At 37.1% G+C, this 26,653-nt stretch overlaps 1 protein-coding gene across 5 annotated transcripts in view; it reads right to left on the bottom strand.

The window, feature by feature from the left end:
• Positions 1 to 276: 276 nt before the first annotated feature.
• The window catches only part of ARHGAP29 (Rho GTPase activating protein 29), a 62,788-nt gene continuing 36,411 nt past the window's right edge, over positions 277 to 26,653 (bottom strand). For 4 of the 5 annotated variants that reach the window (XM_032423261.1, XM_032423280.1, XM_032423270.1 and 1 more), the window contains 11 exons: positions 16,197 to 16,354; positions 15,520 to 15,659; positions 15,143 to 15,247; positions 12,819 to 12,917; positions 11,665 to 11,804; positions 11,203 to 11,391; positions 10,792 to 10,929; positions 6,496 to 6,728; positions 5,041 to 5,371; positions 4,793 to 4,901; positions 277 to 2,351 (listed from right to left, as the gene is read on the bottom strand). In XM_032423261.1, coding sequence (XP_032279152.1) covers positions 1,462 to 2,351; positions 4,793 to 4,901; positions 5,041 to 5,371; positions 6,496 to 6,728; positions 10,792 to 10,929; positions 11,203 to 11,391; positions 11,665 to 11,804; positions 12,819 to 12,917; positions 15,143 to 15,247; positions 15,520 to 15,659; positions 16,197 to 16,354 — 2,532 coding nt within the window. In that variant the 3' untranslated portion in view covers positions 277 to 1,461. The remainder of the gene's footprint in view (positions 2,352 to 4,792; positions 4,902 to 5,040; positions 5,372 to 6,495; positions 6,729 to 10,791; positions 10,930 to 11,202; positions 11,392 to 11,664; positions 11,805 to 12,818; positions 12,918 to 15,142; positions 15,248 to 15,519; positions 15,660 to 16,196; positions 16,355 to 26,653) is intronic. The other variant, XM_032423289.1, reaches the window with a different exon arrangement.

Here is a 26,653-nt window from a genome sequence, read left to right as displayed (position 1 = left end):
AAATCTCAAAGTCTCACACCCTAAGAGGCAACAACTTCAGAGAAGCCACGAGAACTTGAAATAATTTAACAGGTTAATATATATATATATATATATACATATACACACACATATATATATATATTAACCTGTTAAATTAATATATATATATATTAATATATATATGTATATATATATATATACACACACACTTAATCTATATATATTTAATATATATAAAATATGTATTTTTTATCAAGGATAACATGTTCCTATAAAAGCATATGCTACAAATAGAATTCACACATAGAAAAAGAGGCTATTTTAATTTTTTGTCCCTTTTATATCCTATTTTAGGCAAAAATGATGAAACCCAGAAAATCACAGAACTGCAATAGTTCTAAAAACTGGGAATTTTATAAATGAAATATATCCATCCAGTCATCTATACCTTTTCTCAAATTCCAAACAATGAGGCTTATCAAACTATACTCTTAGAATCAACTTAAATAAATCTCTGCATGATTTGGATGAAACATACATTGTCAATGGTTAAAAATTCAGGTAGAAAAAGTACATAAAATTGCTTAAAAGTGAAAACATTTCATACCAAAGGAGTGGTTAAAAAAACAAAACAAAACAACCCAGACAACATGAAGAAAAATGCACTGAATTTTAAAACATTATTGGACCATTATATAAAATACCGAAACATTCAGAACTGTTGAACAACAAAAGTTTATGCAGAATAAAGCCAAGAGGTGAAAAAATATTAAATGTGTTAAAACCATCTAAAGCCAAATAAGACATAACTGAACTATGTAATTTAGAAACAAGTTTAAGTGCACTTTCTTTGTACAATTCAACTGACTACCACATGGAAAATCTGGCCATTAATCAAAATGAAATTAAATAGAGATTTGCAAGCCTTTTGGCCATTGTGTAAATATTAAAAGGTGAATTGCCAATTGAAAAATAAAAGGTTACATACATACCATATAAGTGGTCAAAGACGCACTATAAAATCATGTGAACAAAACAATCATACCAGACAAAGATCTTTCAGGCACTTGCATTCGGAAATAGTCCTTTTATAAATAAGCACTGTAGTTTCGCTTCAAAAAATAAAGCGGATTTTCCCCAATTGCACCTATTAGCTGAGAACTATATCATATATTAGGGATGCATTTAAATGGACCATTTTATGGGAAAAATCAACTAAACTTTAAAAAAAACATGAGTCCACCTATTTATTCACAACTTTAAAAATACAGAGAATTCCAGTGAGGCACAGATGGGCCCTATCAAAACAGGCTACCATTCAGTATGACCAACACAGTATAACATGACATAGGGACAAAAAGCAAAACCCATGATGTGGCAATACTACACAGAAGGGGCCCTGTCGGAAGTTTCTTTCACGAAACAAACACAATACCACAAAACGAAACAACAACAAAGAAAAGCTGAATTCTGACAACCCTACACAAACTGCGGGATTTCATCTTCAAGGTCTTCGAACTGTTGCATTCGTTTTAGCCTCGGTCTCTGACATGCAGGAGGCACTTCGGGCAAGTCCCGCTCCTCAGAGTTCGCTCTGGGCTTGCTGGCGGGCTGCGTGGAGGCAGCGGGCGCCTGGTCCGAGGCGGGAGCTGTTTTTAGCACGGGGCCCTGGGGGGCGGGGGCTGTGCCGGGAGGCAGTGCTGGGGAGGGTGCGGTGGGCTTCTCCTCATCCCCTCGAACGCCGCCGGCGGGAGCACGGGGTTTGTAAAACGTCGTCCAGTGCTGGGGCTGCAGCGTTCTGGGTGCTCTGACTGCAGCGGGAGGGCAGGAGTCGGAGGGCCGTCTCTCCGACACCTGTCTCGCTGACCTGCCTGGTTCTGTGTACGGCTTACTGGGCTGGGGGGCACTGCCTGGCTGGTCCCCGCCCATCCTGACGCTCGCGGTTCCCCCTCTTTCCTGGAGTGCGTTGGGCACAGTCATGACAGTCTTTGTACTGAGGCCATTTTGTTCATACTGTTTCTCCCGAGTTTTTTGTAGAGTTTGCTGGTTAAAGCCATCCAATTTGGAACAGACAATAGTAGGAGTATCTTTCCTATTACCTCCTTCAAAGGTAGGATTCTTGCAGAACTTGTCTGAATTTACATTCCCCGTATTTCTGACATTTCTCTCATTAGGAGGGCTTGCAAGAAGAAGCAGTCTATCTACAGGCAGACTTGCAGGTCTAACCTTGGTCCTTGGAGCATGCCTTTCAACACTGTTTGTTTCCCTATCTGATTGCAGAGTAAGGAGCCTGGAAGTTTTAAACACGTCTTCCATCTTTTGTGATGCTGATTCAAGTTCTTGGTCTACAAGCAAACCCACTTTGTTGTCTAAAAAAGGAAAAGATTTATTTAAAAATCAAACCTCATGACATATGGTTAACAAGAGTCTTAACATTTTTCCAAGTTATTCTCAGTTATCTATGCAGAGAAGTTAAATACTCATAAAGTATTAAAGGTGCACTTGAAATAAAAATGTTAGAATTTTATATTTATTTAAATCAATATAATAAACAGCTACAAAATCCACTGCAGGTTAGTAAAAAAAAAAAATTTGCTGAAGTAACTTTTTTTTTAATGTGCTCCATGTAAACAAGTATTTGTGAGGTGAAAGGAGTATCACAATTTCAGTAGGTATTGGTAAATTAACCCAGAAAAGCTACACCAATTTACACACCAACCAAATGCAGGTGTGTCCTGAATCCAAAGGCTTTTGCCAACCCAATCTATTTTCAGTTACATTCAACCCACAGTGAGAATATATCCCATTAAATGCCTCAGATGCCTTCTTATCTGAGCAACTCATAAATGCGCTACAACATTCATCCTGTCCAATGCAGCTTGAAGAGTTCAGTTTCAAGTCAAAAACACCATTCTCCCCGTTGACTGTTTCTTCCCAGGCTTACTTTCTTCTCTTTCCTATCAAGTCTGGACCCACGGTCCATGCTTTCTCAAACTAGAAGCCTCAGCTTCTTCCAACCTGGTCCCTTTTTGTAGCGTCTCCACTAAAAAATTCCAACTCCTGGAGAACCCCAGCCCTCTGCTCACGCTGTCCTCTCCTGCTGGAAAATATCAGACAAATCTGTGCCTCGGCACCATTCTGGCTTTGAACTTCAGCTGCCCTGAGCACACTGCAATCCTTTTCCCTTCGGCCAGGTCCTTCTCCCACATCTCTGGGGCAGAGGTTTGCCGACGGGAGGCCATCAGAATCACCTGTCAGTCTTCATGTCATCTGACCTTCTTCCTTACCTGACACTGCTGACCTCTCTCCCCTGGGCTTCCAGGGCATTGCGCTCTTGGTCTGCCTTCCCAGGTCCTTCCCCGCATCTATGGACCACTCTAAAGGAACTGACTGCTGGTGGTCGGGCCACAGCCACCAACCAAAGTACTTTTTTTTTTTCTTTGACATTTTAAAAAAAGATTTTATTTATTATTTGAAAGAGAGAGAGGGAGAGACTGAGATTGAGAGAACGAGTGGGAGGAGGGGCAGAGGGGGAGGCCGACTCCCTGTGGAGCAGGGAGCCCCACGCAGGACTCGATCTCAGGACCCTGGGATCATGACCTGAGTCGAAGTACATTCTTAAAGTTCTGAGGGACGAACTTAGAGCATAATGGGTAAGAGTGCAGACTCTGAAGCCCAGCTGCCGGGTGGAGCTCAGTTCTACCACTTTTGCACTGGGCAAGGCAATGTCACCAGCACAAAGTGTCTGCATCTGTCAGAAAAGATCATGACTGTGTATCTATGATGATGTGTGGCCTAAATGACCTAATCATGAAAAGTGCTCACAATGATCTGGTCTATAATGGGCTCTCAAAAAATGACATTTATTGTAATTACTCTTCCTAATTGGGAGCCCTCGATCATGAGATAGTAAAATAAGCACAAATATCAGTTCAAATACTGACTGAACAATTTACTGGCGGCATGACCTCTGGCATTATTTAACTTCTCTCAGAGTATTCAGCTATGAGTCGAATGGGGTTGACACTACAGACTTTACAGCACAGAACTGTTATGAAGATCAAATCGGATAAATGGAATCAAACAATAAGCACAGTGCTTAGCCCAGAGCAGGCAGATGCTTCAATGACTGTTAGCTCCCTTACTTTTTAGACCCTGTCAGGCTATGATCATTGACATAGGATTACACATCAAATTTAACATATATCTCTACAGTTTTAAAAACTGGAATTTAGTTCTAACGACATACAGCATTATGGTAACAAATGGAAGCCTTTTCACCAGCATGACAGCTACTAATCACTGCAACTAAAATTATCATACAGTGAATAAAATATACATATTTGTGCTTAATGTGTGAAAGGTGACAGGTAAAAGCATTTGAAAAAAAATGTTAGGAGTTTTAGGAGTCTAAATTTTTTAAATTTTAGGAGTCTAGTTGCCTTGTTATGAGCAGTTAGGTCAATACAATGATTCGTAGTAACAGAGGGTATGATAATTCATGCTGCTCAACACATTTCTGCCTTGACTTTTAATTGATGGCAAAAATGAAAAAGAATTTTTTTCAGAAAGAGAACAAATACACTTATGAACTCCAAGATGTCTTTGTATAAGAAAGATTATTGTAAAGGATGACATTCATTTAAATGTAAGGTATAGTAAACAGCAACTTTTTAATGACCAGTAAAGATGCATCTACTAATGAAGCTTCTTTCACTGATTTCTCTCAACTTCACTCACGGCAGCTGTTAGACAAGGTTTGTCGGCACAGTTTGATGTCAGCAAACATGTATTTTACATGGCCACTCACCAATGAGACACATATCACATTTTTCTAATGCATTTTGCTTTCGTTCTGATTCCTCAAATGATGTAGCTGGCTCAAAAATTTTGGTTTCACTATCCACAGTATGCATATCCTGTTGACAGAGGAGAATTTTTTAATTTGAAGAAGTAAAACACACCTCAATACAACTCAAAGATTTTTAACTTTAATCTTATTAATAACTAATAAACATTACAAAGTTCCACCACAATTCCATAAAGGTCAAAACTCACTTCCTTTGAAGAGAAAAACAGTGACTTCATAGAATGTTCTGGGTCTCTTTCTTCTGGCGATAACAGAGGCTTTGGAAGGCAGCCTTGATCCCCATGAGGTGCGCCACCACCTGTACTGCACATGACTACCTCTTGTGGCTGCAGGGATCCATCGAAGATCCTCTGTGAGTAAGTGATGAGGAACTCTACCAACCGCGCTTGGTTTGAGTATTCGGCAAGAGACGAGATGGTGACAGGAGCAGTTGTGGGCCTTGGCCTAATGAGACTTGGTCCAAATATCACCCCCAAGTTTTTGGAGTTCATTTTGTTTTCTTCTGCGTGATTTACGACTCTGTGAAGTAGAACACATAAAGCTGTATTAGATTTGCCTATTAGATTTCCTTGCTGGTAGTTTACTATGGGTCGGGAAGGGTGGAGGAAAAATGGGCTAGCAGAAGTCTAGAAAAAGGATATATTTATTTGATTAGATACTGACCACACACTGAATTGGGTTTCACAGTATTAGGATAAAATTTAAGCAAGTAGAGGAACTACTAAAGTTTTACCGGCAGAAAAGCAAAAACAAAAACGAAGAGCTGCTCCTATCTTAGTATATAGCGCATCCTCCCGGGTCCTTATGCCGGAAACTTAAACATCATCGTCGATTGCTGTCTCATTGCCACAGCTGGTCTTCAAGCCAAGCTGATTTTGTCTCCTAAAGAGCTTTCTGCTCGACTGCCACTCCCAATGCTCTGGCCTTATTTCAAGCTCTCCACACCTTTTATTTCTATGACTACCCAAGAAGCTCTGAATTGCAGTAAACGACCCCTGCTCCAACCCATTCTCCATACTGCTGCCAGAAAGATCTAACAAACAAATCTAAACATGCTAAATTCCTGGCTCAAAATTCTTTAGTGGGTACAGAAGGAAGGCAGTCAGCTCATCTGGCAGGTATGTATGACTTTCTTTATCAGGCCTCTGCCTAGCTCACTTCAAGCTACTGCTTGCTATGGCCCAGCCTAACCAAATTACCTACGCTTCCCCAAAGCAAAATTACCTCGTGTCCCTGTGTCTGTTACCCTCTACCTGCAATGCTCTTTTGCACATTCTGTGTCACCAAACCACCACCCGGTTCCTCAAGTCTGGCTCAGGGCTACCTTCTCTGATTCACGACCCCTGCATGCCCTCATCGTCCTCCGCACGTTGTGCCGGCTCCGTCAGAACGGGAATGGTGCGGCGCTGCACTTGCCTGCAGGTCTGCCCTCAAGCTGACCCGCACAACAGATGACAGAAGCCTGACATCTGCAGCCTTATGTCCCCCACCAGAGCACAGCACATAGGAGGCAGCTCTGAGCTGCAAGATGGTAAATTTATGTGTTTTACCACAATTAAAAACAAAACAAAAAAAAAGCAAAACAAAAAAAATGATCAATTATCCACCCACTACTGAATGCTTGCCTTGTACAAAACTCTTACCGCTTAAGATGAACTATGAGGTAATGAAGACTGTTAAAATTTGACACGGGCAGTTGTCTTAGAAGGTCTTTGCTTTTTATAAGAATTCTGTTTATTTCTATACATGTACTCGGCCATTTTTTGTCCTCGGGGTTATCCTTTTTTGATTCATGTTCTTCATTTACATGTTGGATCTCTTTTGCAAGGTCTATAAATTCCTTGTACAGCCGGAATAAAATGAATGGTTCTGGGAGCTAAAGAAATATAAAATCACATTAGGAATATCCTTCTGTCCATTTTTTCCCTGTTAATAATTTACTGAATATCTACTGATGGACTTAGCATGTCCCTTCTAAGGGACTTAAGGTTAATCCACATTTAGAAATACACATATGTTTGTTATTGATGTTATCTATAAAGTGAGTCTGACATCACCGCCAAAAATTATATCTATATTAAAAATGAGTTAATTGATAATCAGTAAAACTTTCTAAAACCAAAAGCTGCATGAGGGATTTTAAAACTCTTGCTATATATCCTATACCAATTACATTCATGACTGCCCCAAAGTTAGCATGATCTTCAACTGTTTTATTAAAACAAGCCCAGTCATATTAATTAGAAAAAGCTTATATTCTGAATTTTATTGGTATAGGGTAGACAGAGAATAAAATGCTATTGGTTCCTTTTGTTTTACTTTGGCCAGATTGAAGATTAGCATAAGACAATATGGCTTATAAGAAAGACTCTGTCAACATTTTATTCATCTAATTTTTAAATACAACTTGAATTGCCATAAATAGGTTAAGGAAAAAGTTCCTCTCTCAAACTATCAAGGGGCATGCCAACTTGATCTCTCTACTGGCATAAGTGATTTCAGTATTTCCACTGCTCAGTGATGGAAACAGCCTATCTCTGGCTAGCTGGTGTCCTATACTATCTATGGTGAGGTAGGCACCCACTTCTCCAGTTTCCCCTGCTGGTCCCAGAGAGGGGAAGCCTTGAGATTAATTTCTACCTCTATTATTCTGAGATCTGAAGGAGCTCACTTAACCTCTTGAGGCTTCAGACTTCCCATATATGAGTAAAATGAAGGCTACTCTCTAATACTATAAGAACTGAGCATGGCTCCCCACAGTATTCTTGAGATGGAATAGTATTGGATCCCATTTATTTCCTCTCCCTGACTGGCTAGAAGAGACAGAATGATTCATTGTGAGATTAACAGTCATTCAGAGGTATTCCGTCCCCATTTCTCAGCTGAGAATTCTGCAAAAGGTGAAAATCCTGTAAAGAAATCAAGTTTCCTGGGCTAACATGGCAGATCCAACATCTGTACCTAGTTTCTTTCCCTCCGGCAACCCCACGGAAACACAGTTAAGCCCACAAGACTAGGAGAATAGGAAAGGAGATAAAAGCTACATTTCACCATTGAAGAGCAGATAAATAAGTAATGGCTTAGCAGTCCTGAGAAAGCTAAAATTCCAAAATGAGAACCAATGCAATTTATAAGCGACCCAGAGACTGTCAGCACTAGGTACTCTGATCCTGGCGGAGGGTGGGCTATTTAACAAGTATAAGATCTCCAGATCCTTGTTTCCACTCCATGCTTTTGAACAACCTCTTTCCCAGGAGTGTGGGGATTTCTTCTCTGGGCAGTGTAAAAGAGAGGGCCTCTGGATGGGCAATGTCAAGCACAAGCAACAGGTGGGCAACTATCTAAAAATAGGGATTTAGTGACTGTCTGCATGCTATGGCAGAGATCCTGGAGCCTTCTTACCCAATGTGGCTCACAGAGTTCTGGCACCACACCTAGAGGCAGGGAAAGACCATTCTCTGGGGTATCAGCCAAGCCAAAGAGCAGAGACCTAGAGATACAGACAACAGGTGTTTCCCAAATAGCCCTCCTAGATCACACTAAAATTCAAAATTTTTAAAGCCTGCATGTATTCAAAAGCTTCCAAAGAGATTTCAATTCCCAATTCTTTCATTTTAAGTGATAACCATGAAAGATTGAAGTAAAAATAAGCAGAAACAAAACCACTTGAAGGTCTAGAACTGTGTTGACAATATGGTAGTCACTAGCCACATATGGCTACTGAGCACTGGAAATGTGGCTATTCCAAATTGACATATACTCTAAATGAAAAATACACACCAGATTTCAAAGACTCAGTAACCCCTCCTTTCAAACAAAACAAAAACAAAAAACAAAAATATTTCAGCAAAAATTTAAAAGTACTGATTAGATGTTCAGATGATACTTCAGTATGTTAAATACTAAAATTAACTTCACCTGTTTCTTTTTATGTGGCTCCTAGAAAATTCAATATTATATATAGGGCTCAAATTATAGTCCTATTGAAAAGCACTAGAGACTAAGCAGAGAAAAGAATCCTTTTTAGAAACAAGTTATGAATATCTCAGATACTATAATCATTAAAAAGGATGTTGTAAAAGGAACAGAGAACCAAGTTCTTAGAAATTAAAATATGATCTCAGAAATGAAATAGATTACAGTAGGTGTGGAATATAAAACTGAGGAAATCTCAGGGTGCCTGGGTGGCTCAGTTGGGTAAGCATCCAACTATTGGTTTCGGCTCAGGTCTTGATCTGGGGGTTGTGGGTTTGAGCCCCATGTTGGGTCCCATGCTGGGCGTGGAGCCTACTTAAAAAAACAAAAGAAAACAAAACAAAACACCTGAGGAAACCTCTTATAAAGTGTTAAAAGAAAACAAAAACAAAAAAAGAAATGAATAATAGAGAAAAGATGAAGGAACCAGTACAAGCTGTCCAGTATGCACATTTCCAGAAAGAAAATACAGAGAAAATAGGAGGAAATGAACAACAAAATAAAAGTCCTAAGAACAAAAGGCCAAGGAGGACAGAGTATGTGGAGTACCTGAAATGACAGATGAGAATATATCCATATCAAGGTGAAATATATCCATACACTGTGAAATTTTAAAACAATGGGGAGAAAAAAAGAAGATTCTACAAGCTTTCAGAGAGCAAACAATAGGCCTCATACAAAGAATCAGAAATGAGAAAGATTTCACACTTCAAAGAGAACAATAAAAAATGCCTTCAAAATTCGGAAGAACAATAATTTCCAGTCTAGAACACAATAACCTTCCATACTATCCATATCCACTCTTCCATCCCATTCAAGAAGGTAGAATAAAGACATTTACAAATAAATAAATTTACACTTACTCCACCTTGCTCAAGAATGGCATGACCAAAACAGGAGCATAAACCACAAACAGGAAGACATGACACAGAAGACAGGTGCTCCCTCAGAAGACAGAAAGGGGCGGAAAAGGGAGATCCTAGGATGACAGCTATTCACAATATTAAAAAGAATCCAGATGCAGAACAGAACTCCAGAGATGGACATGTAAAGAACCATCATTGCTCTGCTCTCTGTGACTGTCTCTTCATTTTTACCCAAGGACAGAATGCAGCTGGGCTTGACCCAGCTCTTTTCTGTACTTGGCTCATCGTGGCAATGTCGTGATCGTTCCTGCAACCCCTTTAGGAGCTGCTGCCTGAAGTCACTAAGGTCAATTACTGCTTCACCCCACAAAAGTGTTCTGTTTTTGTTTTTTTCTTTTTTGGATCTACTCCTGTAAGCCCCAGATACAACAGTGAGCACAGAAACAGAAAATACAGAGCAGCCCAGCCCTGATCATATTCCTGCTGAATCTCCAGTACCCAGCTTATACAAAAGCCCTGTGTGATGCCCCAAATCTGTTGAACTGCATGTTCCCAGGATGCCTTCATGATCTTGCCCACTGACCTCTCACAATGGCTACTTGAGAGTATCAATGAAGGTAAAGCTGGACCATGACTCCGACAGTGTTGAACTTACTGAATCCTTCATTAACAGTGTGAGTAATACACAGCTAGATTTATGCTTTCCTCTCAGTTACCTAAAACTTAATGATACACTGTTTAGGAACATACAACAGGTATTAAAACTATTAAGAAAAGAGAAGGAGGTATTAACGTGGTTAGAATAGACCACTGGGGTGGAGTTGAGGGCTACTACTAGAGAAGGGCACATAGGAGCCTTCAATAAGCTAATGTTCTACTTCCTAAAGCTAGGTGATGGGAAATGAATGTTTTAAATATTATGGGCCTTTAAACTGTACATGTATTTTATATACTCTTTGATCTGTAACAATAATTAGAGACACATTAATATGGTCTATGTCAATGAAAATATACATGTAGCAAATGTCATCAGCAAAATATGAATCATATTTTTGTTCTTTTCTATTTAATGGTATGTTTTAAGGGTAAAAACTTTACCTGTCGAAGGTATAATTTCAAGACGTCACAGATGTCATGTGAACTAAATTCTGAAATGTCTACCAAGTGCATTCCGTTTTCCAAGGCTTGACACAGTTTTTCAGTTTTTATTTTGTTTCCGCATACACGATAAATTCCCTTGAGAAGGAAACGGACAAATTTGGCAAAATTCTCCTTTAGAACAAATGGCTAAATGCAGACATCCACATATATCTGATGTGTCTACTTTAATTTTTATTAATAATTTAGGAAAACCTAGGGCCAAATGAGGTAACATTTTCTAACAAAGTCTGAATAAATTCAGTTACTTACTAAAAATTGAGAGCATTGTTTTCCTTTAAAGTCTCATCATTAGAACAAATCACACAGGCATTTATATTTTTAAACTTAATTTTAAGAGTTACAACGTACCTGTAGACACAAGGCTCTATTTTCAATCTCTGAGGCACATATCTTGAGTATAAAAGGGATGCCATCTGGTTCCTTTTTTGCAACTTGTGTGAATTCTGCTCCAAATAAGTGTATTTTCCCTGGAAGTTTCTGATGACCACAGATGATGACTAAATTTTCCAAACACTTACGGTGACAAACAAGGAGACACTACAAGAAAATGACAGTTAAAAAATGGTTCACTCACCTTAAAACTATGGACAACTGAGCAAACTATAGGTAAAGTGGTAACACAACAAAAATAATTTTAAAAGGTATTACTTGTAGTGTCTGAAATACACTTAATAGCTAAATGAAATATAAAACTACACTGTGGTTCAATTTATTAAAAATATACTTGCAAGAGAGCCTAATCAATAAAATTAGTAAAGAGTATAAAGCAAAAAGCATGAAGGAGCTCATGTAATTCCTGAAAGATCTTACCTCTTCACATTCGACACCTTGGAATACTACAATGCCTTCACAATCCCTACATTTTGTGGGGGACCTCAATTTTCGAAACTTGTGAGTGAGAGCTGCCTTTGACATCAATGTTTTCTTAAATGTTCCAAGGGAATTGGGTCCTTGCAACAGAAATAAATTAGTGTAAGAATTGTAAGATGACAAAAATTATAACACATGATGCTAAATTTTGAAAAATCTTTAGACTTTGTAATCATTCATATGTTACATCAAGCTATTATTTTGAGTCTATAACATCAAAATAAGCATCCAATTTATAGATCTCTTACAAAGTACACATTTATCAAACATTTGAGCTATAAGTAAAAATCACCAAAAAACCACTAAGATACTTCTAAAATAGCATGGCATAATGTTTTCAACACCAGTGAATCTACACTGTTATTAATATACTCTTTATAGCACCTGGAAGTCGGTTAGAGGTGGCATTACAGTCTTAGAAAATGCCCCTACAAAAGCTTCAAAGAAAACTAGCTGTATGAGACCACTAGCATCACTATTATTTGCATTAAAGATAAAACTACTCTTATTCTGAGTTCATAATAAAATTAAAGGTAATACTAGCTAGTTCTATATCAATATCCTACCAAAGGTCAGATGTTCCATATCATTCTAGTAAATGACGCCCAAAAGGTATAAGAAGTTCTCAAATGTACAAAACTAATTTATATGAGTCTAATTCAAGTCATTAAGGTAACTGATTTCTCTTTTGTATCTGTCAACATCTGTAACTTTCCTTGTCCTCAAGAACAAATTTATTTACTTTTCCTGCCTAACTTCTTGCACTATTTTTTAAAGAGACTCTCTCAGTTTCTCATGCATTGCAACCCTTTTAACAGTTAAGTCACTGTATTAGGTCTATAAAAGATTAAAATAACTAGCCTATTTTTGCACCATGCTAATACATTTTAGATCTAGTAGTTCTGCTTATAACATTTCACTAGTGCATTATCAACCCCTACTTGTACATAATTTTTTGGGATATATTTAAGTCAATATAATGTCTTTTGTTTAATACACAGCAAAGTAATTCTTTAAATTATACTATTTTCCTAATATGCAGTGTTGCTGACTCAAAGGGTTTAGTGGGAACTTGATTCAGGTGAAGGCAATACCAGCTTCTGAAGGGGAAGGTGGTTCTCTTTCATCTAGATCATCTGCCGAAGACATGGTTCCACTGGATGGAGTTCGTGGAAGTTTTCGATGAAAGTCTCCTAAAAGAAAATTGTGAATACAATCACCTGACCATTCACTCTAGAATTTAAGAAATGGGTAATGACATTATTTTTTGAATAACACAAGTCATACTATTTTGTGGGCTACAATACAAAAAGTTGCTTCTATTCTCAGACTTTAGATATAGGGAATTCTGATATTTATTACTAGGAACAAAAGAGAATTCAACCAAACCTGACTTTTCCAAATAAATTTAAAATTGAGGAATCATACATTCCAATGAGACCTTTCTGCCAACTTCTGATAGTTAGAGATTATATGCTCTACAAGGACAGGGAGTATTTTCTATTCATGTCTTACATCTACTATCTAACAAAGTGACTGGCACAATGGTAAACTGTCATTAAATGCTTGTTGAATTACAAAGAAATGTATACAAAAATAATATACAAAAATCTAATGAATACAGCCACACTACAGTAACATCACATTCAGGTTACGAGGAGGATGGGAGAGCAGGAAGCAGGAATAAAGACCCCCGGCAGGGCGCTGAGAGCACAGGACACATGCTATGTCAGCTAAGGACACTGCATGGGTCTCAAGAGCGGCCGGACTAGGGCATGAGCTTTCTTTGCTCCCTGCAGATCGTACAAACAGGGCTCTATCTATCCAAGTGGAAGATCTCACTTACCTCAAGGCCTTCATGAGTTTAAGGCTGAGAGTTAGAAAAGGTTTTACAGATGATTTCAACCAACATCTTTCCCCAAAAAAGATTCCTCTTCAAAATATGCCGAAGAGGCAGGCAGTCATCTAGTTTTTGCTTTGAATGTGCTCTCAGTGACTGAGAAATCATGGGGTCCCACGTTCCATTTTGAACTATTTTAACTGTAAAATGGCTTCCTTATATTTTTTGAGCAGCAACCTGCCTGCCTATGAATCCCAGCCTTTGGTCCCCGTTCTCCCTGAAGGAGCAGATGAGCACTGTCACTTTAATCCCTTCCCACTCCAGGATGTGAGGACGGCTGTCATGTCCCCTAGTTCCCTCATTCCCAGGCCAGGCCTCCCCAGGTCTTCACCATTTATCATGTTAACTAGTTTTCAAATTTTTGTCTTTATCACATGAAGTCTTATGAGATTCCAAATAATTGAGGGCTTGCTCTAGAATGGGTCTTAATTTGTGGGGATAGCTACAACCATCTTGGTTTTACAAAGTTACTTACAAATACTCAGTTAAATATTTAGGCTCACATCTTCAGGGTGTCACTTGCACAGAGCTAGTTTTAAAGGAAGACACAGAGTAAGCTACAAACCCCAATGCTGCATGGAAGTTATTTCTAACTTTAAATTTCAAGAGACTTATTTACATGAATAAATAAATAGAACACTATTAAAAAATGCCTTGGACTTTTGAGGTAGGTTAAATCTTATAACATATATCCCACCATGCTAAGGATCCTAGGAGAAGGGCCAGAAGAACAGGACTGGAGCAGTCTTTGGTAGGAGAGTGGAGGAGAAAGAATGTCTAAGTAAGAATCTCATGGGTTCAAATGCTACCTTCTTTTCCTGCTAGCTGTATTACCTATGGCAAGTTAGCCTCTTTGAAGCCACTAAGGGAGAATTCAACACATCTATCCTGCCTCTCTAAGGAGCATGGGACTCTCTTTACCAAAGTACCTTTTAAGGTACATTTATAAAAACTGAATAATCACAGGCACAAAATTGGTGTTAACTATACTGTTCATCACAGCAATTAACTACAAAACAATCTAAAAGGTACAGTTATGTTCACAGAATGGAATACTATATATAGCATAAAATAAAGATATATAAAGAGAGCTATTCACATCGATATGGATCTAAAAAAAAAAGATGAAAGAAGTCACACAAAAAATGGTATAATTCCATCTGTGTAACATTCCGAAGAGGGCAAAGCTCAAGTAGATACAGGCAGTAAAACACTGAAAACAGCTAGAGAATGACTGACAAAACCCAGGATGATGGTCTGTTCTGGTGGGCAGCAGGGCAAGGTTTTCAAGGAGGTGTCCAGAGGGCCCTTCTCATATACTGATAATGTTTTATTTCTTATAGGCTGGGTGGTAAATATATGTGGGTTTGCCTTTGTATTTTTTTTTTAAGCTGCACGTGTATACGTACATACTCCTCTCTAGGAGACAGTCCATTAAAAAAATAAGGTAGCTAAAATATATCCCCCAAAAGGACTATTTCATTGAATTCTCTCTGCTAGACTTAAATGCTTATGTACCTGGACTTATCGATTCAGAATCCAGAGATCTAGATTCACTGCTTCCTCCAGTGCTCTCAGAGTCACTAAACATCCCAAATGTCCATGACCTTATAAAAGAAGGACCTTTAAGAAAAGAATATTTAAAGTCAAACGTGGCTACAGATGGATTTCATGAGGCGAAATACGGATATTACATAAAATGAGACAAGTCAAATTTAACAGTGATCGACAGTCGACTTTAAGACACAGGCACAGTGCTTACAACTGTGAAGAAGGCCTCATGAAGTTTTCATTCAAGGCCTGATGTTTAGATTCCAGAGTTGCAATCATTGAGTAATCACATTTAAACAACCTGCTCTTCCACAAACCAGCGCTCTCTTGAGTGTGAAGTTTACCTGTGACGTCAGCACTCCCGGAGCATCTGTCCTCGTCAGTCTTACTGGCGCTGTCCGGAAGGCGCACCACGTCCTCTAACGAGTCGCTAGGTCTGTACCCAGAAGTGTGGGGGCTACTTGTTAATGCTTTATTTACATTCCTGAGAAAAACCCAAATAAAACTCATCATTTGCAGAATGACTAACACCCAGCCTATTTTATTCTATTTTTGGAAAAATCTGTTACTTTAATGAACAGAGTAATTAAATAGTAAGAAAAAACCTTATTGTATGGTTCAACTTCTTAGAAGAAATGTGAACAAAATTTATTCATCATTTGAACTTATTACAGCTGAAACATGGAAAAGAGTAGCAAAAGTATGGTCAATGATTCATGTCATGGTTAAGCTTTTCTAGTATCACCTCTATGGAAAATGTAGGCTGTTAAACCTGTGGACATTCAAAATAGATATGACCATGATTTGCCATTCTCAAAGGATTTCTAAATCTCAAAGGACTTAGCTCTGTGTCAAAACAAAAAGCTTTACTCTTAAGTGAGCTACATCGGAATATAAAAAAAAGTTCAGAAAGTTTTAAAGTCAATTCTGCCAGTGTTAGAAAGGATGCCACCTACTACCAGATAGGAACTTAGCAATAAAGGTTTTATCTTTTGAAATAATTTCATCTACACATTCTTACCCATCAACTTTTTCTTCTTCCGTTGCATTTGTGGCCTTGACAAAGTCACTGTACTCTTGGCCTGGGTCATAGAGTTTGGCACTATCACAGAGAGACTGTAAATTGTTTGCAAGGGAGGCTGCCTGTAGGTGTTGCATCTGGAAGAGGTTAACTGTCACCTGTGGTCACAGACAGAGACAAAAGGCATAATAACTTCTGCTATACAGAATGCTGTATAAATATACATTGATTTCAAAAGAAAAAAAGATCATACATTGAAGCATAGAACACTGAATATCATTGTGAGCATACTATGTTGTCTGACTTTGTGCGAAGTCCAGATCAGGAAGAAAAAAAAAAAAAACAGTTGTAATCCAGTATCTAGGAGTAATCGTTGCCAGCAAAACTAGCTTTAAACTGCAAAGTTCAAAAATACATCCCCATGTCCCTACTGGTTCATAATTTTAGCAGACAGATGTGTTTTTGAGGATTCCCAGCTCCGTACTCTGAGGGTCTGACCATAATGCTCTAAACTCTTAAGTGAAAAACATATGGGAAAACATTTCAATCAGAGCACAATTATTTTGACTTTTACTTTTTCAATTCTATAAAAATAAAAATGTTTTATAATTATAATGTATCCTATAGTACTCAGCTTTAATAATTAGGCATTATCTTGAATCTATCCAAAATATATTATCCCACTGAGTTTCTACAAATGCCTACATATACTATTATTCCTACTACTTGTAGTAACAGTAACAATAGCAGCTAACAAGTGCCTGCAAACATGCCAAATCCATTCTGAGAGCTGCACACAAATGAACTAATTTAGTGTTCCCAAAAACGTAGGCTTTGAGTATACTATGGCAAATAAACAGATGAGATCCCAGTCCTCATAGAGTTTATGTTCTCCTGAAGGTGGTGTGAGAGAGAGGGAGAATAAATTTTGTAGATAAGATAATCTCTGGTATTGAAAACTTCTATAAATACTATATAAAATTGTCAAGTTACGGAATATAACCCGGTATGCATTTGTAGAAGGGCACTTTTGATACGGTAGGTTAATGAAGCCTCTCTGAGGAGGTCACATCTGAACTGAGACCTGATGTAAGAAAAAGCCAATGCAAAGTTTCAGGGAGAAGTCCAATCCAGACAAAAGGAAGAGGTAGCACAGAGACCCTAGAGCAAAAGTGAGTGAGAAAGAGCTTGCCATGCTCAAGAAACACTTGAAAGGTCAATATGGCTGAAGCACATCCAAAGAGGTGAAGCTTCAGTTTGAGATGATGCCAGAAAGAGAAACAGTCCTCTAAACTGCAGTAAGGAGTCTGAATTTAAGTACAATGGGAAGCCAGTGGAGGGTTTTAAAGGGTGTTAAGAGCTATCACATAATCTGATTTATTTTATAAAATGCCACTCTGGCTTCCAGGTGAGCAATGTGAATAAATGCCAAATTTCAATTGGCTTAATATTATTTGAAAGACTGCCATATATCCTCTTCATCTCTCTTGATACACCAGATGATCCACTGAACTTCTGATTAGCCTCTAAGTCCTTTCCAAGGTAGACAGGCATTCCTGAAGGATAACTAAGACTCAGCATAAATAGTATTTGAAAAGTGCACATAAAAGAATAGCTTATTTGTGTTCTAATTCTCTCAAGGAACAAAGGAAATTCAAACCGTGGATGGTAAAGTTTAAATCCTGCAACTGGCTCTGATGAAAAAATTCACCAGTTAATGGTAAACTGAACTTACTCTCTTGATCCTAAAGGTAACTGTCCATTTTTTATAATTTTTAATAAGCTTTATGAGTCTAGTTAAAAACACCAATAATTTAAAAAGCCAAATGAATATACTGGCATAATCAGCTCATCTGCTGAATGTTTGTTTCTGGGTATTTATTAATAATAAAGACTTAAGCAGTAATATATACGGGTAGCCCAATCTTAAAATCTGTTTCCCCCGAATTATTCAGCCTTCTCACTTACCTAATAGAAACACTAAAGAGTGAACCCCCATGGGGCAGATCCTGCAGGACTTGCTGGGCATCTTAACTGAGGTGGCTCACAGGTACCTCAAAAATCATCCTGCCTCTAGATTTTTTTGTGCCTCAATCTGCTCCCTGAGTCAGGAACTTAGACTTTTCTTCTAGGTCCTCTATCTCACACAGTGACCTAAGTGCCTCACAAAGGGGAAATGACCAAATGTATAGTAATAAAAAGTGTTATTAGCCAAGATCATACTATAATTCTGTTCGTTTTCTGGGACTGCTCACTCGAGCACACAGGACTTCCAACTCTATGCCCAAGCTTTCATCACCTACAGCAAATTTTTAGTTCCTCCACCGGCACATGGATTCATGCAAATATTTATGATAGCTGTTCAAATGGAATTTTAATTTCAAATAATGGGGAAAGTTTCTTTCATATAAATCAGCAATAATCTAAAATAAATTTGTTCAGTATAATTCTCTACCCTGTATTAAAGGTAAATTTTTCTTGAATGTACTTTAAAATAAAACGAAAAACTCTTCTTCTAATTCTTTCCATTCTTCAAAGCCCATTGATTTGGTTAGGTCTTTAGTGACCGGCCTGGTCATTTCTTCTTCCTCTCAGTAATGTAATTATGATCTTTATCCCCTACCCTCCAATACTTCATAATTCAAGACAATTTTAGATATTCAGAAGTAATCCTTGATGTCCATGATATAACTTAAAATTTTGCTAGGATATAAATGTGATTTGTGTATCTTCCCTAAGATAGTGAGAGAACCTGAGTGTCTAGAATCTTTGTATCTCAAATAATTTTGTTTTCTCTGCAATCACGTATGTGATATGTCCTAGAGTGAAAATAAAAAAAATCAGATTTGGGGGTGTGTAGTCTGGAAAAAGCATTCAAGAAAGGAAGATAACAATTACCTTTAAATATTTAAAGTGTTATTTTGTAGAAGAGGGATTATAGCAGTATGGTATAACTTGAAAGGTCCACAAGAAAACGGATTTTCTTTTAGCTCAATATAAAAATTATATTAATTTTGGAGTTGTCACACCCAGGCTAAATAATCATTCAGCAAGACAGCATAGTATTTAATAGCACAGGTTCTGAAGTCATTCAACCAAGTTCTATCCTAGCTTTACAATTTACATGCTAGGTGACCTTGATCAAGTTATTTGTAACTTCTCTAAGCAAACGCTTCATAAAAAGTTAATGTGCAAATGAATCATGTGTGGGATTCTTGTTCAAAATGCAGATTCTGATTCCAAAAGTCTGAGTTGAAACCCAAGATTCTGCATTCCTCATAGGCTCCCAATGTAATGAGAATGTGACAGGCCCAAGAACCACATTTTGAGAAGAAAGGTTTTCTAAACTTTAGTTTCTTTACCAGTAAGATGGAGCTAAAAACAGTTATATTTACCTAATGGGATTGTGTGAGATTTACATGAGTTAATGTAGGCAAAGAACTTTATACACTGGCAGGTACATACTCAATCTTAGTTATCATGAGCTACTGTCTGAGGTGAAAAGGACTTGTCAAGTGTAAAGGTTGGCTTACGTAACTCATAATGTAATTTCGAATCCTGGGATTTTTATAATTCTTTTAAATCACTTTGCTAAAATTGGCTCTCTAAATTAATCACACATTAACTGGAATTTGGTAAACGAATGAGATACAATTTTAAATACTCAGGAACATTGTATGGAGAGTTTCTGATTCAAATGGAAATAGTTTCAGTTTCCCACTGAATTCTTAACTTTCTGAGAATTCTGAAAAGTAAATGGTAGCAGGCAGATTGTGGAAAGAAACAACAAATCAAGGTATGAGCAATCTAGAGGTATGCTTCCTGTTATTTCTTTTGCTACTGTTTCCCAGCCAATACTGAACTCCTATTCAAAGACACGTGATTGAAAGAGTGGGGGAAAACCCACTGGTTTCTTTTGTCTGTCTGTTTTCTCTTGTCCCCCAGCCCCCAAGCAAGTCCCAAGCGCTGAGATGTGGTGCTGTGGCACCAAGAGCAGGAGCCACTGAACAGACATCTACAACTTTGAGGGCAATTCTTCTCTAGAACCAGATAAACTGGATCTGAAGAGTGAGGGGTCTCAACTCCCTACTAGTTTTTGTCTTTATCCTTTCCCTACTTGGCCCTCAATAGCAGCAGAGTAGGTTGACTAAGTTTCACAACTAGAAGACTTGGAAGGGATTCCTTAGGAGCTGTAGAGTGAACCTAACTAGATCAAATGCCTGCCCAAAATTTAAAAAATCAACATTCAATATAGGTTAGAAAGATGACCATGAGTCACATAAAGTAATACTGAGAAGTCCAGAATATCATCCAAAATACTTGTTACATGAAGGACCAGGAAATCTCATCAACACGCAAGAGAAAAGACAATAAACACACTAACCCTGAGATGACTCACCTATTTGGATTATCAGATAAAGACTTTAAAGCAGCTATTATGACGGTTTAGTTTTTTATTTATTTTTTTTAAAGATTTTATTTATTTATTTGAGAGAGAGAGTGAGAGAGAGAGAGAGCACATGAGAGGGGGGAGGGTCAGAGGGAGAAGCAGACTCCCCACTGAGCAGGGAGCCTGATGCGGGACTCGATCCCGGGACTCCAGGATCATGACCTGAGCTGAAGGCAGTCGCCCAACCAACTGAGCCACCCAGGCGCCCTATTATGATGGTTTAAATACATAAGGGCAAATAATCTTAAAACATGGTAAGACTGAAGTCGCAGCACAGAAATGGAAGATATAAAAAAGAAACAGGAAAATAAAATATCCCAAACAAAAAAATTTACTGTTTTGACTGTATAGGAAAATAGAGATAACAAAGGAAAGAGTCAGTGAACCTGAAGATAGATCAATAGAACAACAACCAAGAGAAAAGATTAGGGAGAAAAAAAAACAACACCCCCCTCAAACCCATAGAATAAAAACAAAGGTCTAAAATTTGAGTCACTGGAGTCTTAGAGGAAGAGGACAGAGTGCTACAAAAAAAATTTTGAAGAAACAATAGCTGAAAACTTCTCAAATATAGTAAGAGTCAAACCTGCAGATTTAAGAAGCTCAGGGAACCCCAAACAGAATAAATTCAAGAAAATTCACACCCAAATAAACTGTAATCAAAATGTTGAAAACCAAAGACAAAGAAAAAAAATCTTGCAAGCAAAAAACAAAAAAAACCTCCAACACATTCCACATTGAGAAAGCAGTAATTCAAATGACTATGGATTTCTCATTAGAAACACAGAGGCCAGAAGGCAGTGGAAGGACATTTTTAAAGTGTTGAAAGAAAAGAACTAAACTCTTTATCAAATGAAAATGTCCTTCAGGAATAAAGATGAAATAAAAACATTCTCAGATGAAATACAGAATTCACCACCAGAAGACCTGCTACAACAGAAATGCTAAAGGAAGTTCTTCAGAAAAGAGAGAAATGATATCAAAGGGAAAGAACCCTAGAAATGGAAGAGTAGAAACAAATGGTAAATATCTAGGTAATTAAAAAAGATGACTTCTCTTCTCTAAAATATGTGACTTTTGAAAGCAAAAATTGTAAGATTGTCTGGTGAGGTTTTCAAAGTATATAGATGTAACATACACATATCAATTACAACCCAAAACAAGTAAAAGGGCCTTATATGGTGGGACTATGTGGTTTCTACGTTCCACTTGAAGGGGTAAAATGTTAGTTTTAAATAGGCCAGTGAAAAGTTTTTATAAATATAGCCCTAGTGCAACCATTAAAAAGAAAAAAAAAAAAAACTGTAAAAAGAGACATAGTCAAAAGCTCAGTAAATTAAAATGTAGATAATAAAATGCAAATAAGCATTTTAGATAAATTAAAATATAACTCTAATGCGTAAATAAAAATAGATTAAATTAAATCTGTAATATAAATTATATGTAATTCTAAAAAATTATCAATTTATCCAATATAAGGCAGCAAGAGGGAAACAAATGAAAAAAACATAAGGTACAAACAGGAAAAGAGAAAAGTAAGCCTAAATCTGAACATACATTTGCATTAAATATAAACTGTCTAAATATTTCACTTAAAAGATAGAGATTATCAAAACAGTTTTTTTTTTTTTTTTAGAGTGAGAGAGAGCATGAGAGGGGAGAGGGTCAGAGGGAGAAACAGACTCCCCGCTGAGCCAGGAGCCCAACGTGGGACTCAATCCCAGGACTCCAGGATCATGACCTGAGCTGAAGGCAGTTGCCCAACCAACTGAGCCACCCAGGTGCCCCCAAAACCGATTTTTTAAAAAAATCAAGACTGAACTATATGCTATGTAAGTAATTCACTTTTTTTCTCTTTTTTTAATTATGTTATGTTAATCACCATACATTACATAAGTTTTTGATGTAGTGTTCCATGATTCATTGTTTGCGTATAACACCCAGTGCTCCATGCGGTACGTGCCCTCTTTAATACCCATCACCAGGCTAACCCATCCTCTCAGCCCCCTCCCCTCTAGAACCCTCAGTTTGTTTCTCAGAGTCCATAGTCTCTCATGGTTCGTCTCCCCCTCCGATTTCACTTTAAATATAATGATAAAACTCAAAGTAGAAGAATGGAAAAAGATATACCATACCATGATAAAAATAATTGAAAAAAAACTGAAACAGCTACATCAGTATTAAATGAAGACTAAAAGCAATAAAAATTACCAGGATAAAAAGAGACATTTCATAAAAATAAAAGGATTAATTCACCAAGAATATGTAACAATTACTAATGCACAAGCAACTGAGTTTCAAAATTCATAAAGCAAAAACTGATAGAACTAAAAATATACAGTATATTGAAGACTTCAAAACTCCTTTCTCTGAATAAACTGGTTACCAGAGGGGAAGTGGGTAGGGGGTGGGTTAAATAGGTGAGTGGGATTAAGGAGCGTGCTTGTTGTGATGAGCACTGGGTGTTGTATGAAAGTGTTGAATCACTATATTGTACACCTGAAACTGATATTACACTGTATGCTGATTAACTGGAATTTAAATAAAAACTTAAAAAAAAAAACCCCTCATTTCTCTGTAACTGATAGAAGTAAAAAGTAAGTCAAGGATGTAGAAGAAATAAATAGCACCGTAAACCAACAATAACCAATTGACATTTACATTTACCAAATACCCCAGCCAACAAGAGCAGAACACACATTTTGAAAGTATATGCATGGAACATTCACCATGACAGACCATATGCTGAATCATAAAACAAACCATAACAAATCTAAGAAAATTGAAATTATATAAAACATTTCTCTCATCATAACAGAATTAAACTAGAAATCAATACCAGGAATTTATCCAGAAAATTCTCAAATACTTGGAAATTAAACAATCAGCTTCTATACTATCCATAAGTCAAAGATGAAGTCTCAAGGGAAATTAGGAAATATTTTATATTGAACAAAAATAGAAATACAAAATTCAAAATTTGTGGGATTTAGATAAGCAGTGCTTAGAGAGAAATCTAAATGATTAAATATTTATATTACAAAAGCAGGGAGGTCTCAATGAACAATCTAAGCTTCCACCACCAAGAAACTAAAAAGCAAAATAAACCCAAAGCAAGCAGAAATAAAATTTAAAAAATAACAATAGAGAAACCAATGAAAATTAAAAGCTTTTCTTTGAAAAGGTCAGTAAAATTGATAAATCTCTATCTAGCCAGACTAACCAGAGAGAGAAAGAGAGAAGGTACAAATTACCAACATCAGGAATGAAAGAGAGGATATTATTACAGCCTACTGAGTCACTGAAGGGGTAAAGAAAAACCATACACAACTCTGTGCACATAAATTAGACAACTGGGACAAAAGGGACTGATTCTATGAAAGCCACAAACTACCAAAATTCACCCAAAAAGAAATAATTAACTCGAATAGGTTTATTCTCAAAAGAAACTGAATGCATAGTGAAAAATCTTCCAAAAATGAAAACCCCAAGCCCAGATACTTTCACCAGGGAACGCCATCAAACAACTGAAGAAATAACACCAGTTCTACACAATCTCTTCCAGAATACTGACAGGAAGGAACACCTCCCTACTCATTTTATAAGGCCAGAATAACCCTGATACTAAACTAGATAATGACAGTATAAGAAAAAAAAAAAAACCAATAACAACATACCAATGTCTTTTATTAACAGAGAAGAAAAAGAAAAAAATACTCAACAAAATATTAGCAAATTGAATCCAGCAATATATAAAAGTAACAATGCATCACAACCAAAAGCAGCTTATCCAGGAATGCAAGACTAGATCAGCACGCAAACATCAATGTAATCCATCATATTAATAGACTACAAAAGAAAAACTGTATTATCACATTAATCAAATGATGTGGAAAAAATCATTTGATAAAATCTAACATCTTTTTTTAAAAAAAGCAAAGACACAATTACAAACGTTTATAATAATTAGCAAAAATTGCATCTTAAGTCCCATTAACTGTACTTATATATTATTTGTTCAAAGATGTTCCTCTATCATATTTAGGTACACATGATATGGTATATAGTATGTAAAGGTACATATAAAGGAATAAAGAATATATGTACATATATATTCAATATATACTGAAGCAGACAGTTTTGCTAGCTTATGCTGCGATAACAAACAACCCCAAAATTCTCAGCAGTGGAAAAAAAAATTCAACATCTTCATCATAAAACTGTCAGCAAACTAGAAAAAGGGGAAATTCCTTACCTGATAAAGGGCATCATCAAAAAACCTATAGTTATCATCATATATAATAGTGAAAGACTAAGTGCTTTGCCCTTAAATAGTCCAGAATAGGACAAGGATATCTTATCTCACCCAATCCTATTCAATAATGAACTGGAAGCTCTAGCCAGTGCAGAAAAAAAAGAAATAAGAGGAATATAGATTGGAAAGGAAGAAATAAAACTGTCCCTATTTGTAGATAACATAATTTTCTATGTAGAAAACCCCAATGATTCTACAAAAAAAGTTCCAGAACTATTTAGTTTTAGCAAGTTTGCAAGATACAAGATCAACATACAAAAATCACTTGTGTTTCTAAATACTAACAATGAACAATTGAAATGTGAAATTAAAGAAATGTGTGTGCATAGATACATACACATAAATTATATGTGGTATATATTTATCTATTGATTTATTTCTATGTCACATTCACAATAGCTGCCCAAATACATACATACATACAGAGGTTTAAATCTAACAAAACACGTGAAAGACTTCTATGTTGAAAACTACAAAATGCTGATTAAAAAAATATCATGTATCTAAATAAATGGAGAGACATACTGTATTCATGGATTGAACAACTCTCTCTCTATAGTTAAGATGCTACATATTATAGTCAATTCTTCCCATCTGATCTAAGATTTAACACAATTCCAATTAGAATGTTAGCAGGATTTGTTTGTAGATACTGCAAGCTGATTCCAATGTTTTTATGGGCAAAGGATCTTAAATACTCAAAACAATTCTGAAAAAAAAAATAAAGTTGAAGATTCACACTACCTGATTTTATTTTTTTTAAAGAATTTATTTATTTATTTGACAGAGAGAGACACAGCGAGAGAGGGAACACAAGCAGGGGGGGTGGAGAGGGAGAAGCAGGCTTCCCGCTGAGCAGAGAGCGTGATGCGGGGCTCGATCCCAGGACCCTGGGATCATGACCTGAGCCGAAGGCAGATGCTTAATGACTGAGCCACCCAGGTGCCCCTACCTGATTTTAAGACTTGCTATAAAACAACAGTTATCAACATAGTAGTAGGGTTTGGGCCAAATGACAGGTATATATATCCATGGAACAGAATAGAGAATCTAGAAATTGACCTTTTATAAAAATATGGTCAATTGATTTTTGACAAAGATGCAAAGACAAATCCATGGAGATGGCACAATGTTTTCAACAAATGGTACTGGAACAAGTGGACACCTGTATTAATAATGTTTTTTATTTTCCGTATTTTATAATGTTTTGACATCTTAAAAAGTTTGCCGGCTGGGGAGAGTCTGCTTCTCCCAGGGCTAACCAATTCTTAGCACAGGGGTGGGAAGTAGTGGGGGGCATGTCTTTCATATGCAACCCAAACAACCTCATTATCTAATTCTCACACACCAAGTTATTATTGTCTCCTGCTCTGAATCATCCTAGGGCCAGGTACCAAGCAACTAGAGACCATCAAACTAGCCAATCCTATACTGCTTATCCTGCCCCACCTTGTCTTTCCCTTGGAAACCCCAATAAAGGCTCTATACTCAGCCTTCCCCTCACTCCTGCCTCTGCTTCACCAAACCTGGTACTTCTGTGGCCCTATGTGGCACAGCACGTCCCCTTCTCTCGGGAAATATAAGTAAGCAATTCACCCTTTCAGTAACATTGACCTCTCCATGTCAGCATGCAGTCACCTCCATAAATTAAAATCCCACAGGCATAATTTTAACACAACATCTATATGCAAA

Source organism: Phoca vitulina, unplaced genomic scaffold (assembly GCF_004348235.1).
Source record: "Phoca vitulina isolate PV1807 unplaced genomic scaffold, GSC_HSeal_1.0 scaffold2, whole genome shotgun sequence".
Classification (NCBI taxonomy): domain Eukaryota; kingdom Metazoa; phylum Chordata; class Mammalia; order Carnivora; family Phocidae; genus Phoca; species Phoca vitulina.
Note: the sequence above shows the minus strand (reverse complement) of the source record. Positions and strands in the feature narration are given on the sequence as shown.